The 13,146-nt window shown below is 34.0% G+C and overlaps 2 protein-coding genes across 2 annotated transcripts; both read left to right on the top strand.

Annotated features, from left to right (window-relative positions):
• The first annotated feature begins 2,439 nt into the window (after window positions 1-2,439).
• LOC112515174 (pelargonidin 3-O-(6-caffeoylglucoside) 5-O-(6-O-malonylglucoside) 4'''-malonyltransferase-like) lies at window positions 2,440-3,747 on the top strand. Its single transcript, XM_025121848.1, has one exon. The coding sequence runs from the start codon at window positions 2,440-2,442 to the stop codon at window positions 3,745-3,747; it is 1,308 nt and encodes a 435-aa protein (XP_024977616.1).
• A 634-nt stretch (window positions 3,748-4,381) lies between these two features.
• On the top strand, window positions 4,382-6,744 carry LOC112515572 (protein STRICTOSIDINE SYNTHASE-LIKE 6-like). Its single transcript, XM_025122467.1, has 4 exons — window positions 4,382-4,822; window positions 5,605-5,912; window positions 6,118-6,250; window positions 6,335-6,744. Exons 1-4 carry the CDS (start codon window positions 4,382-4,384, stop codon window positions 6,617-6,619), a joined length of 1,167 nt encoding a protein of 388 aa, XP_024978235.1. The 3' UTR covers window positions 6,620-6,744.
• Window positions 6,745-13,146: the final 6,402 nt, after the last annotated feature.

The following is a 13,146-nucleotide window of genomic DNA, read 5'->3' as shown; positions in this document are numbered from 1 at the left end:
GGTATTTCAGTAAATTGATTTGATATGTAACTCCCAAACAATTAATGGGGAGTTACAAATCATCAAATCCCAAAAAATATGCATTTATAATATTAATATTTTTATATTTTTTAATCTTGATCTTCCATGTTTATTGTTTTATCAGTYTTTAATTCACATAGAAAACACGGTAGTAATTTTTTTTGGTATCAATCAAGCTAATATGGATAAACGCAATGGAATATAAATCGACAACAGTGAGAAAATTAAAATGGTTTATGATGACAATCAGAGTTCGAGGTCGGAAATTGAAGAAATCAACCAAAGCGAATGTCTTGGTAATAGATTATTATTTTTTTTAGATTCGTTTTAATCGAAATTATGTTCATTACGATGTGTTGTGTTTTTTATAATTCATCTTGTATTGATAGTTTTTTTTTAATTACTAAAATACGTACCTAAATCACATGTTCAAATGGAAGTACATGCACGACTCATTTTCATATTGTCATATTACCGACTTTTATGAATCATGAACCATTGTATTCATGTTACGTCATATGAACATAAGTGTTATTTTTTAAGCTTGATACCAAATCTKTAWATTTGTGTAAGTGTTTGCACCCGGTGTTCATAGCGTTGGGGTTATGTGTTCATATATTTTATACGATATGAACAAGGGGTGAACACGATATGAACAAGGGGTGAACAACCATATAAGATCAGAAACATATATGAACAAGGGGTGAACAACCATATAAGATCAGAAACATATATGAACAAGGGGTGAACCTTAAACGATGTGGATGCAATGCATGTATAAAACTCCAATTGACAAATGACCGCTCCTGGATATGTTTATAATGAAGGAACTATTGTTCACAAGTTGTTCATATTGTGTTCATACCTGTTTTTTTATTTATTTTCTTTCGTATAACAGTTTTTCTTATTACGTTCATATTGTGTTCATAAATGCTATGCAGTCCAAGTTCATATATATGTCAAATTTTTGTTCGTATTTGACACAATGGTTCATATATATATAGTTGTGTTCATATGGTTCTTACATTAACAAAAATAAGTTAACAAAAAAATCAAAGAATTTTTTATATTGTAACTCCCAATTAATTAATGATATGGGAGTTACATATTTTTTTTACCAAAATACCCTTTCAATTTTGTTCACTTATCTTTATGAAATTTTAAATTAAAAAAAATAAGTTTTTATCATGATTAATCACAACCGTTTATTGAAAAATTGAATGGCCAAGATCGGTTAATAAAGTTAACACAAAAACTTTGGTTAACATTTGAACCTGACCCTATATATATATATATATATATATATATGTGTGTGTGTGTGTGTGTGTCGGGTTCATACGAGAATGATACGTATTTAAGAAAATAAGAGAATGACTCAATCACATGTGATACACTTACATCACGTACAAAATCACATGTGATTCACGCGACCTTGCGATGTGACCTTGCCACGCAACCATAGGGTTGCCTAGCTACACACTTTTTTGGCCGTTAATATAAAATTACATACGATTTTATACGTAATTTGGCCATTCTCTTATTATCTTAAATATGTATCATTTTTATATGAGCCTACCTCTATATATAACAAATTATAATACTACATATATATAATACCCCTCCCTTACTTCTTGATAACTTGTCGCCTTTCCTTTCTTGCTGATACCCCATTACCTTTAAGGTAATAGATTACAAGTTTTGAGTGGTTTACCCAAATACTTATCCGATAAATGTTTATCGGTAAAATCCAACACTATTTATTTACCGGGTAAAATTTTATTCCACTAAAACGGCATCGTATGTAACAATTTACCTGGTAAACGCTAACCGTGGTAAAAATCGTCGCACTCACTTACGAGTAAGACTCTCGGATCTTGCCATCACTCTTACCGGGTAAAATTATTGGCTCTTGTCATATTTATACAATAAGATAATGTGACTTGATAAACGTTTATTTGAATAAGCTTTTAGTAAACAACCCTTTAGTAATGTTAGGACAAGAGGTCCAACTCGAAATAAAATATAAACCATTTCAGTATAATTATTTTACTTTATAATAATACCATACCATACCAAGGCCCATATATATGGCTTATTATATAATATATAATACTCTATTCAGACACTAATAATACCATACAAAGGCCCATATGGCTTATTATATGATAAGCTTTTACCAAACCCACAAAGTTGGTCTGAAAACTAGATTTTGTTTTCATATATCATGCATATAAAACGCTGTGGCTTATTGACAATCGACTCATCTAAGGAATTAATCTATACAATAAGCTACACAATTGATAATTGCCATCATTATATAAATGGTAAGCTTAATTTGTTCGAAATATCAATTGCCATCTTTTCCTTGTCGTTATCGTAATTAGAGTAGAAGATCGATTGCTCAGCGTTAAAGCGATTATGGCAATCGATATCGTAAAACAATCAAGCAAATTCATAAAACCCGCCACTCCAACTCCTCCAAACCTTCGTCATTTCAGGATAGGCTTCATCGACGAGTTTGCTCCATCCGCGAATGTAAGTGTTGTTCTCTTCTTCTCCATCAATGGCGATAGAAACCCGAAGTTCATTGCGCAACTGGGAGAATCACTTCAGACGACCTTAATACGGTTCTACCCTCTAGCGGGTAGATATGCAGCAGAAACTCGCACCATTGATTGCAATGACCAAGGTGCTGAGTTTATGCATGCCAAAGTTAACATCAAACTTGAAGCATTTCTTGATTCTGAAGTGAATGTTAAGCTTGTTGACAAATTCCTTCCACGTGAAATTGGGGAAAGTGGTCTTATCACTGACCCAATACTCGCGATTCAAGTGACCACGTTCGAGTGCGGTGGTGTAGCACTTGGTGTAAGCATTTCACATAAGATCGCTGACGCCTCTACTCTTAGTACATTCTTGAACGAATGGGCTGTTATTAACCGAGAAGAAAAGAGGATCGAACTCACTGGATCTTGTCGTTTCAACGCAGCCTCATTGTTTCCTTCTCGTGGTGTACCTGCATTAGACCTAGGGTTTAGTAGATCAATAAGAGATGATGACATGCAAAGCAAATATGTCACAAAGAAACTCTCATTCAGTGAAAGCGAAATATCAAACTTGAAAGAGAAGGCCATGCTGATCAATGGAAGAAATGGAACCCCACAATGGTCAAAGGTACAATTGGTGTCTGCAATCATACTGAAGTCCTTCATCTGCGTCGATCGAGCAATACGTGATGATCCAAGAGATACTATACTTATTCATCCGATAAACCTAAGGGAAAAAACTGCATCTCTAATACCTAAAGATTCTTGTGGGAATCTTTGGGGGATATTAGCTACAGAATGCGGAGTTGTTGAAGCAACTGAGGCACTGGCTGATCTATTAAGAGATTCTATCAAGAACACCATAAGTAACTACTTGAAGGTAAGCCATGATGATGAGGGAGAGCAGACAATGGTTCTGAATTCCATCTTAAATGTAGGCCAGATTCCTCAAACAGCAAACGTGATTTGGATGTCTAGTTGGTGTAAGTTCCCTTTCTACGAAGTTGACTTTGGTTTTGGAAAGCCAATTTGGGCAAACCCTGGTGGCATGCCTGTTAAGAATTCAGCATGTTTGATGGATGGTGTTGGAGGTGATGGAGTTGAAGCTTATGTCTGTATGGAACCTAAAGACGTCCCTTATTTTGAAGAATCTCTAGAGATCAAAGTTTGCGTTGGTTAGGTGTTTCGGCTTCCAAGCATAATTCGGTTCGAATCATATCATATGATGGTTGTATGTCAATTATTATAAATCTCGGTTCTTGTCCTTTTTCTTGTTCGTAATCTGTTTGGATATCGGTTGATGATTATTTTCTAAACATCGAAATGTATTCGGAAATGGTAGATTTTGGAATTATCGACAATGGTTACTCCACTTTACGTTACAAAATGTGCACCAAAATATAGTTCATGAACCGAAAACGACGGAGTTGAGCTTGTGTTAAATACTAACACACACTCTTCATCATTTGTGGTGAGGTTTGAGCCTTTGATCTATTGAAAGGCTGTCTGCTACAATAAAATAAAATAAAAAAGTGAAAAAGACAAAAAAAAAACAAGAAAAAAAACCGACAAGAATTAATATGTAATTTATTATATAATCGAAAATAAAATAAAAATCGAAAAAGACAGTGAAAAGTAAATTATATTTTTTTAATTAGGATTTAAAATATTGATTAATTGGTAATAAATTGCATCCCATTTACGACCACGATGGACTGTGGTCAAAATCGAACACCTACAACCACAATTACAAAAATGGCACCACTATTTTCAATTATTTATTAGCATCCAACCAAACCCACTTTTACTACTCCATGGCTAAGATCACGGAGGTTCCTGGTCCTAACCCAACCCGAAAGGCTAGCGGTTCATGGGGTTTGAGTCTCGTGTTTTTCCCGTTAGCCATTGTTGGGATGGCGGTGCTTGTTGTGCAGCTCGATACCTATGAGACGGTGGCGTATCCGATGCACGAGCTCGGTGAACCGATGTTTGTTGCAGCCCGGAAGAATGTAGGGACCGTTAATTCTGGTTTGGAAAAGATTGGGTCGGGTCAGTTGGTTGGAGCCGAGGATATCGTTTATGAAACGAAGTCCGGGTTGTTGTACACAGGTTGTCAGGACGGGTGGATCAAGCGAGTCAAGTTGACTGACTCAGTGGCTGACTCGGTGGTCGAGAATTGGGTGCACACAGGAGGTCGACCAGTTGGGATCGCAATCGATGAATCCGGTGATGTTTTTGTTGCCGATGCTATTAAGGTTTGCAGGTTATTTAATTCAATTCAGTTCAACAAAAAATAATTACGAAATTAAAGCAAAACTTAATTTTGTTTAATTTATAAAAAAAGTAATATATATATTTCTTACTTTTCTGATATTTCCCACAAAAATTGAGTTTGAAAGCGTTATTTAATTGATGCAATTGATTAGATATAAAAATATTGAATGTGATATTTTTTATTTATTTTTTATTGTATCAATTAATTTTTTTCTATTAAATTGATTTTTTTGCATTAGTAAAAAACAATTTTTATTGTGATAATTTTAATTTTTTTTAAATGTTCAATTTGATATCTAAATTTAAAAAACGAGATTTAAAATGAAAAATAGATTTTATTGCATTAATTTTTGGAAAAAAACGAATTTTAGTTATTTTTCTATAACTATTTTACAAGTTGGTTCTCCAAAATAAGAATCAGGTGCAAGTTGATCTTCCAAAATGACGATTTTGAAAGTTGGCTCCCTAAAATAGGAATCAGGTGCAAGTTGGTTCTCCAAAATGACAATTTTGAAAATTGGTTCCCCAAAATAGGAATTAGGTGAAAGTTGGTTCCATTTTAATACAATTTTCCCAAAAAAGTAATATATATTTCTTACTTTTCTGACATTTTCCCACAAAAATTGAGTTTGAAAGCATTATTTAAATATGTCGTAAACCTGAATATAAAACATTATATACAAATATTTACATTGTGATTAAAACCGTTATATGCAATATCTCTAGACGAATGATTGATTATATACCTACTATTTGTTTGCAGGGTTTGCTTAAGGTAAGTATCGACGGTAAGTTAGAGTTATTGACACACGAGGCTGAAGGTGTAAAGTTTGGGATGCCTGATGGCGTAGCTGTTGCAAAAAATGGTATGGTTTATTTCACTGATGCGACATATAAATACGATTTTCGTGGAGCGTTGAACGATCTTTTCGAGGGTAGGCCACATGGCAGACTATTGAGCTATGATCCATCAACGAAACAAACAAAAGTGCTTGCTCGAGACCTTTACTTTGCTAACGGGATCGAAATCTCACCAGACCAAGACTTTGTTATATTTTGCGAGACTTTCATGTAAGATTATTGTCTTAACACCTTTCTAATTCAATTATATGACATACCAGCTAATAACCTTCAAATTAACTGAAATTTTCGTGGATTCTTTTTTTAATCCACTAACTCAGACTTATAACGAGTTTCATATTCACAATTCATGGTCAACATGGGTTAATTTCACTTTCGTTTAAGGATGTTTATTATGTTTAACTTGTTAACGTAGGAGGAGGTGTTCTAGATACTACTTACCAGGGGGGAAAAAGGGTTCTATCGATGTTTTTGCTGACAATTTGCCCGGTTTACCTGACAACATACGGTACGATGGAAATGGGCACTATTGGTTGGCAATACCATGGGTAACTTATTTTCCTATGTTATTTGAATACAAATCTTATATATGATTTCATAAATAATGTGTAGAACTATGTATGCGTATGCAGGACAATTCACTTTTAACGAAATTTATACAAACGTATCCGTTTGCGCGCAAGATTCTTGCCTTTACATTTAAGCACCTACATAAGATGCCTGAGTTGATGAAGTTTGGTGGAGTCATCGCTCTGGATTTGGAAGGAAACCCGATTGGAGGTTATTATGACGACTCATGGAAAATGACGACATCAGGGCTCAAGATTGGCGAGCACTTGTATATGGGCTCCATCACAAAATCACACATTCTGCGTCTCAGTCTTGCTCAAAATCCTCTTCCTGTTACAACCTCGTGAAGGGCACTATTGTAATAAAGCAAGGGAGGAAAAACGATATCTATATGTTGTATTTTGAATATCACAAGTTGGTTCCATAAAAATACAATAGTGTTTGGAAGGATAAAATACACATAAATTTAACATATTGTAATTTTGGTATCAACCATTTAGGGTTGAATCTTGTTTGGCAAAAAAAGAGTATACCTCTTAATGGTTCTAAAACTCTTTGAATGATTTTGTATAATGGGTCTCCTTTCACCAATCAGCTTGCTAATTTCATTGTAAACAATTATATATCATTTTGCACTATATCATGAGAGTCTCTTAATCATTCTGACCACTTAATCATTTTACACCAAACTATTCAGCAACTGTCAAACAGCCCCTAAGAATGTCTTTGTCTGCGCTTCAACCTCTGAACATCTCAGTCATCATATCCTTTCATTTCACTTACTGCTACTACCAGTCAGATATGTTCATATGTTGAAAAATTTTAAAAATGGGAAAAGTCCAAAAAAAGCCAATGGACTTTACTGTTTGGAACGATTAAGTCCTTGGACAATTTTTTGGAACAAATAAATCATTAGACATTCTATAACCTGTTAAATTAGTCATTGGACTTTTTAAAATATGTTAAATATATCCTCATTCTTTTAAAATGTAACCGATAACCTGAATAGAAGGTAAATATTTAATTAAAAAAAACCTAAAAAAAACTTGTAACCTAACTACCCATCTCCCTCATCTTCTCCCTCTCGTGACCACCGCCTCCCTCCCGTCTCCTTCTCCCTCTCCCCGCTTAATGCTCACACACCATCGTCTCCCTCGCCCCCATTGCCGCCGCACCACCCCTGTCGACGCCCCTGTCTCCCTCGCCCCCATTGCCGCCGCACCACCCCGTCGCCGCCCCTGTCTTCGCTCGTCTAATGAGGTTTGCTCCAAACTACTATCCTCAATAGCTTCTTGCATATTTTAATGGCCATTCCTCTGAAGTTTAGAGTTGACATGGACTGATTATTGTAAACACATTCTCTTGATGGTGTCCTGGACTGATTATTTGTGTATTTGTCACACACATGGGACTGATTATTTGTGTATTTGTCACACACATGTGAGTCAGAATCCGGGAGAGTGAGTAAAACTTACTATCATCGTCTTAGTTAGCTTCAAGATTACTACAAATAAGTCGATTCATTTGCAGAAAGTAAAGTTTTGATCCCCACATATCCACAAAGTTTATTTTCCAAGGAAATGGTGTAAGAAATTAACAGATTACATGTCATGATGCTGCAGCAATTAGGAAACGGTATTCAACATATAGTGGTTTACCATAGTTACAGTAGTGATTGATGGTTTACCATAGTTACATGTAGTGATTGATGGATTACCATAGTTGCATGTAGTGATTGATGGTTTACCTTAGTTACATGTTGCAACAATTAGGAAAGGGTTGCTGCAATGCTGCAGCAATTACATGTCATGATGCTGCAGCAATTAGGAAAGGGTATTCAATATATAGTGGTTTACCATAGTTACATGTAGTGATTGATGGTTTACCATAGTTGCATGCTGCAGCAATTAGGAAAGGGTTAACAGTAAAAGGTTAACAGAAGCATGAATTTGAATATATAGTAGAACCTTACTAAAATCTGAATATATAATAGAAGCATGAATGGCACAAAGAACATAATAGAATTTATCAAACAGAACTACTTCTACTAAAATGTTAACAATAAAAGGAATACCTTCTTAGCAACTTCTGATTTCACTGTTGTTGCATGTTAGAATCTATTGTTTTGATTTATATGCTGTAATGGATTGGTTATATAATTGGTGCTTATTGGGTTTTTAAGTGATGATATGGCTGTATAGAAGAAAAAAGACCCTAGTTTTCATTATTATCTCAGATATATAAGAAACTTAACTGCCTGTTTCATTTATCACAAGAGATTGAGCATTGCAGCTGTCACATGTGAAATAACATGGTCATTGATGTGTCAATCTACTGTTTCTAGATCTTCCACAGAGGCTGAATACAAGACCATTGCAGCTGTCACATGTGAAATAATATGGTTGCAACAAGTAATGTCATTTTGGGTTGTCTACAGTTGCTTCTATGGTCATGTGGAGTTTGAGGAGAAACTTAACTGCCTGTTTCATTCATCACAAAAGATTGAGCAACAATTAACTCAGTTTTATGCTACATCCAATTAACCCTTAACCAATCAACAAGGACTAAGCAGCAATTTACCCTTCAACAATCAATCCAATTAACACTTTAAAACAAACTGACAAGATGTACAACGTGAAACAAATTCATGACCAGTTCAAATTCAACTAACAAACATTAAGAACATTGTAATATATAATATGTCATACCTAATAGCAAACAGGGTCTGTTAAGGCTGTTTGACAGTGATCAAACAAGAACCCTTTGACAGGCTGCTTGTTATACCCTTTGACAGTGATCAAACAAGAACCACCACATTTTGAAGTAGATCGAGAACCAAACCAAAGAACCAAAACATAAATCAAACAAGAGGTGAAATCGAGATGGATACCTTAAATCGAGAGAAGAGAGCTCGAGAGAGAGAGAGAGATCGAGAGCTTGAAGACAGTAGTTAATCCAGAGACGTGACTAGAGAGAGATCGAGAGCTTGAAGAGATAGACCCAAAGACGAATTGAGAGAGAGAGAGAGAGAGCTTGAGAGAGACCAGAGGTAGGCGACGATTATAAATGGCCCCTAAGTGTTTTATATTTTCTTTTCATTTGTGAATTTGTAACATCATTTTGTGTCATCCTTTCTAAAGTATGATAGATTTTGTTTTCATCGGTGAATTGTGATGAAATTGTTATTCTTGTTTACAGAATGACATCTGATTGCGATGGTGATTATAGTAATAATCCTAGCTATGAAATACACGATAATTCAAGTGAACATATGTCATATTCTTTATCTTTAGACCTTGAAGATGAGGATATAATCAACTTAAATAAAACAGTTGATGATCAGTTTCTAAATAAGCTTTGTATTGTAAAGATGATTGACTCACATTCCAAAACTGACTACAACAAGAAGAGCCAATAGAGTTGGAAGAGGTAATAGAGGTGGAAAAGGCAATAGAGGTGGGAGGATATCATCATATGTAGGGGTCTCTTATAATCCAGTCATGGGAGAAGCAATGATTGGGGTAAGCCATTATTTGTTTTTCAGATTCAAGTAACATTTTTTATGACTATTGCTTACATTTTATCTTCATCATTAAAGACATCCTCAGGTGTGCCACAACCAGCATGGCCCGAATGCATCATACCGTAAATTAATGATGAAGAGAGGCTGTTGTTAACGATGAAGACCGTGATGAAGGTGATACTACTGTTGGTGATGAAGAACATCATGAAAGTGATGATGTTGTTAGACATCAAGAAGGGTTACAAGAAAGTCAAATGGCTATATCTCCACCAGAAATTAATGATGCAAATGAAGAATAGTTCATACCATGACTTTAACATAGATTTGGCATTACTTTGGTATATTTTAGCCGAACTTTTGGTATATTTTGGCGTAACTTTTGGTATATTTAGCGCAATTGTTGGTATTTTTTGGCATAATTTTTGGTATATTTGGCGCAATTGTTAGTATTTTCTTTGCACAACTTTTGTTACATATTTTGATTCAACTTTTGATATATATTTTGGTTTAACTTTTGGTAAAATTATGCCCAAATTTTGTTTGTATGTAGATTATTATGTTTTGGATACAATTTTTATATGTTTTGTGAAAAGTAATGAGAATGGTATATTTGTTTTTTTTATACATGTAAGTACTTTTTTCGTTCAAAAAATGTTAAAAGACTTGATCGTTCAAAATATGAAAGTCCATTGGTTTTTTCGTACTTTTTCCATTAACAAAATGTATTTAATAGATTTTAGAAAGTCTAAGGACTTATTTAACAGGTTTTGTAAAGTCCAATGACTTATTTAACAGGTTCTAGAAATGTCCAAGGATTTATTTGTTCCAAAAAAATTTCCAAAGATTTAATCGTTCCAAACAGTAAAGTCCATTGGGTGTTTTTGAACTTTTCCCTTTAAAAATATATGGTTTGATTAAAGGCAATTTTTTTAAACATCTTAACTCCATTGATTATACAGAATGGTAATACTCCCACGAGTTTGCACTACTTGCTTATGACCCACTCGTCTTAAAAATAAACGCAATTTTGTTATGGTAATATACAAGCGAGCCACCTCTTCTGGAACTCTTACGATTTAATTCTTTTAAAGCTCAAACTCCTACATAGATATGCACATCTAGCCCAATGATCGACTACGTTGGAGGAATTACAAGCTCAATCCATGCCTTCAAGCCCTATTTAGTTGAACATATTTGATCCAAAAACAGATAAAAACTGAACCAAAAAGAGGTTCGTGGTTAAGATCTGTTTTTAACCCGATTAAAAACCGAATAATTTTGAATTTTGGAACGATTAAGGATTAATCAAGGATTGAATAATGACTATTTTTTTATATTGAATAAACTATCTCGACAATATAAACTCTTAATTCTTGTTCTTTGTTTTTGTTTTCAGTAAGCTCATATTTTTGTGTGATCATCTTACATTAACAGATAAATAACAAAGTAGTTGTTCTTGTGTTAAATATATTAAGATTAAGCCTTGTTAGATGTTGATAATATCGGTTAGTTTTATGGAGTTCACGTGTGGAGTTTTAACAAATTGTATGTATTCAATAATAATATGTTGTAAACCTGAATATAAAACATTATATGTAAACATTTACGTTGTGATTAAAACCGTTATATGCAATATTTTTAGACGAATAATTAAGTATATACCTACTATTCGTTTGCAGGGTTTGCTTATGGTAAGTATCGATAGTAAGTTAGAGTTATTGACACACGAGGCTGAAGGTGTAAGGTTCGGTTGCCTGATGGCGTAGTTGTAAAAAATGGTATGGTTTATTTCACTGACGCGACATATAAATACGGCTTTCGTTCGCGTTGAACGACCTTCTGGAGGGTTGTCCACTTGGTAGACTATTGAGCTATGCTCCATCAACGAAAGAAACAAAAGTGCTTGCTCGAGACGTTTACTTTGCTAACGGGGTCAAACTCTCACCAGACCAAACTTTGTTATATTCTGCGAGACCTTCATGTAATATGTCGTTGTAATATCTCTTGAATCCAGTTTTCTTACACTCACACAACAATGTTTTAACTAAATTGTGGTTATTTTGGTTGATCGTCTAATGACCTTCAAATCAACTAAAACAATAGCGAAAACCTATCATTGAGTTCCATCTGTCATTACGCAAGATTTTAGAAGTTTACGCTTTTATGGAAATTTGCACAGACATATCCATTTGTGTGCAAGATTTTGGCGTTTACGCTTAAGCATCTACACAAAATGTCGGATATCATGAAATTTGGTGGATTCACCGTCCAAGATTTGGAAGGGAAACCAATTGGGTGCTACTACGACAACACTTTGAGAATGACGTCATCAGGGGTCAAGATCGGGGAGCACTTGTACTTGGGTTCTGTCACAAAACCATACATTCTTCGCCTTAATCTTACTCAATATCCGCTCACCGCTGCAAGTTTATGAAGAACGTGATTGTTTATGAACTCTTTTGATTTGTTGATTCAATCTTCTTTTGCTTTTTTCATAGAGTAATTCTATCAATACCATAAACTAGAAAATTTCACCAGAAGAGAATTTCGACTCATTTTATCTGAAATTGGCTATTTCTATAACTACATACTCTGTATTTTACGAAAACCAATCATACTGGAAAATTAGTTGTATAAAAAGGGTTAAACAATTTTAAAGTCGTTCCAAATATATTTTTAAGTGTTTAAACTTTATAAGTACATATTCAAAAAAAAGGGATCACTAATTTATTATAGTTTTATAATCATATTTACTATTATTTATTTGTAAAAGTAGAAGTAAAAAGAGTATTGACAAGTCAATATTATCCCGGGGTGATAATGGGTCAGGTTATGTTGAGTTTGGGTTCAACTCATTTATTAAACATGTTGAAAATCTCAACCCAACCCAACCCATTTAATTAAATGAGTTGAGATTTTTCAACCAAACTCATACTCAACATGTTACCTATGGGTTGACAACGGGTTGACTTGTTTACAATTTTTTTAACCCAACATGTTGAATAAATAGGTTAAACATGCGTTGACTCATTTAATTTTAAAATTTTAAATAAACAAAGACTAGGCTATTTAATTTTTTTGGGAAAAGTCCAATAAAACCCTATGAACTTTAGTGTTTTGATTGATTAAGTCCTTAAACTATTTTTTGGAACAAATAAATCATTGGACTTTTGAAAACTTGTTAAATAAATCCTTAAACTTTCTTAAACCTGTTAAATAGGTCCTCATTCTTTAAAAATATAACTTGTAACCTGGGTAACAGGTAAACCAAACAAATTAAAAAAAGGGAAAAATCTAAAAAAACCCAATGAACTTTAGTGTTTGGAATGATTAAGTCTTTGAACAATTTTT

Source organism: Cynara cardunculus, assembly GCF_001531365.2.
Source record: "Cynara cardunculus var. scolymus isolate 2C chromosome LG 7, CcrdV1, whole genome shotgun sequence".
NCBI classification, from domain to species: domain Eukaryota; kingdom Viridiplantae; phylum Streptophyta; class Magnoliopsida; order Asterales; family Asteraceae; genus Cynara; species Cynara cardunculus.
This window is presented reverse-complemented; position numbering and strand designations above follow the sequence as displayed.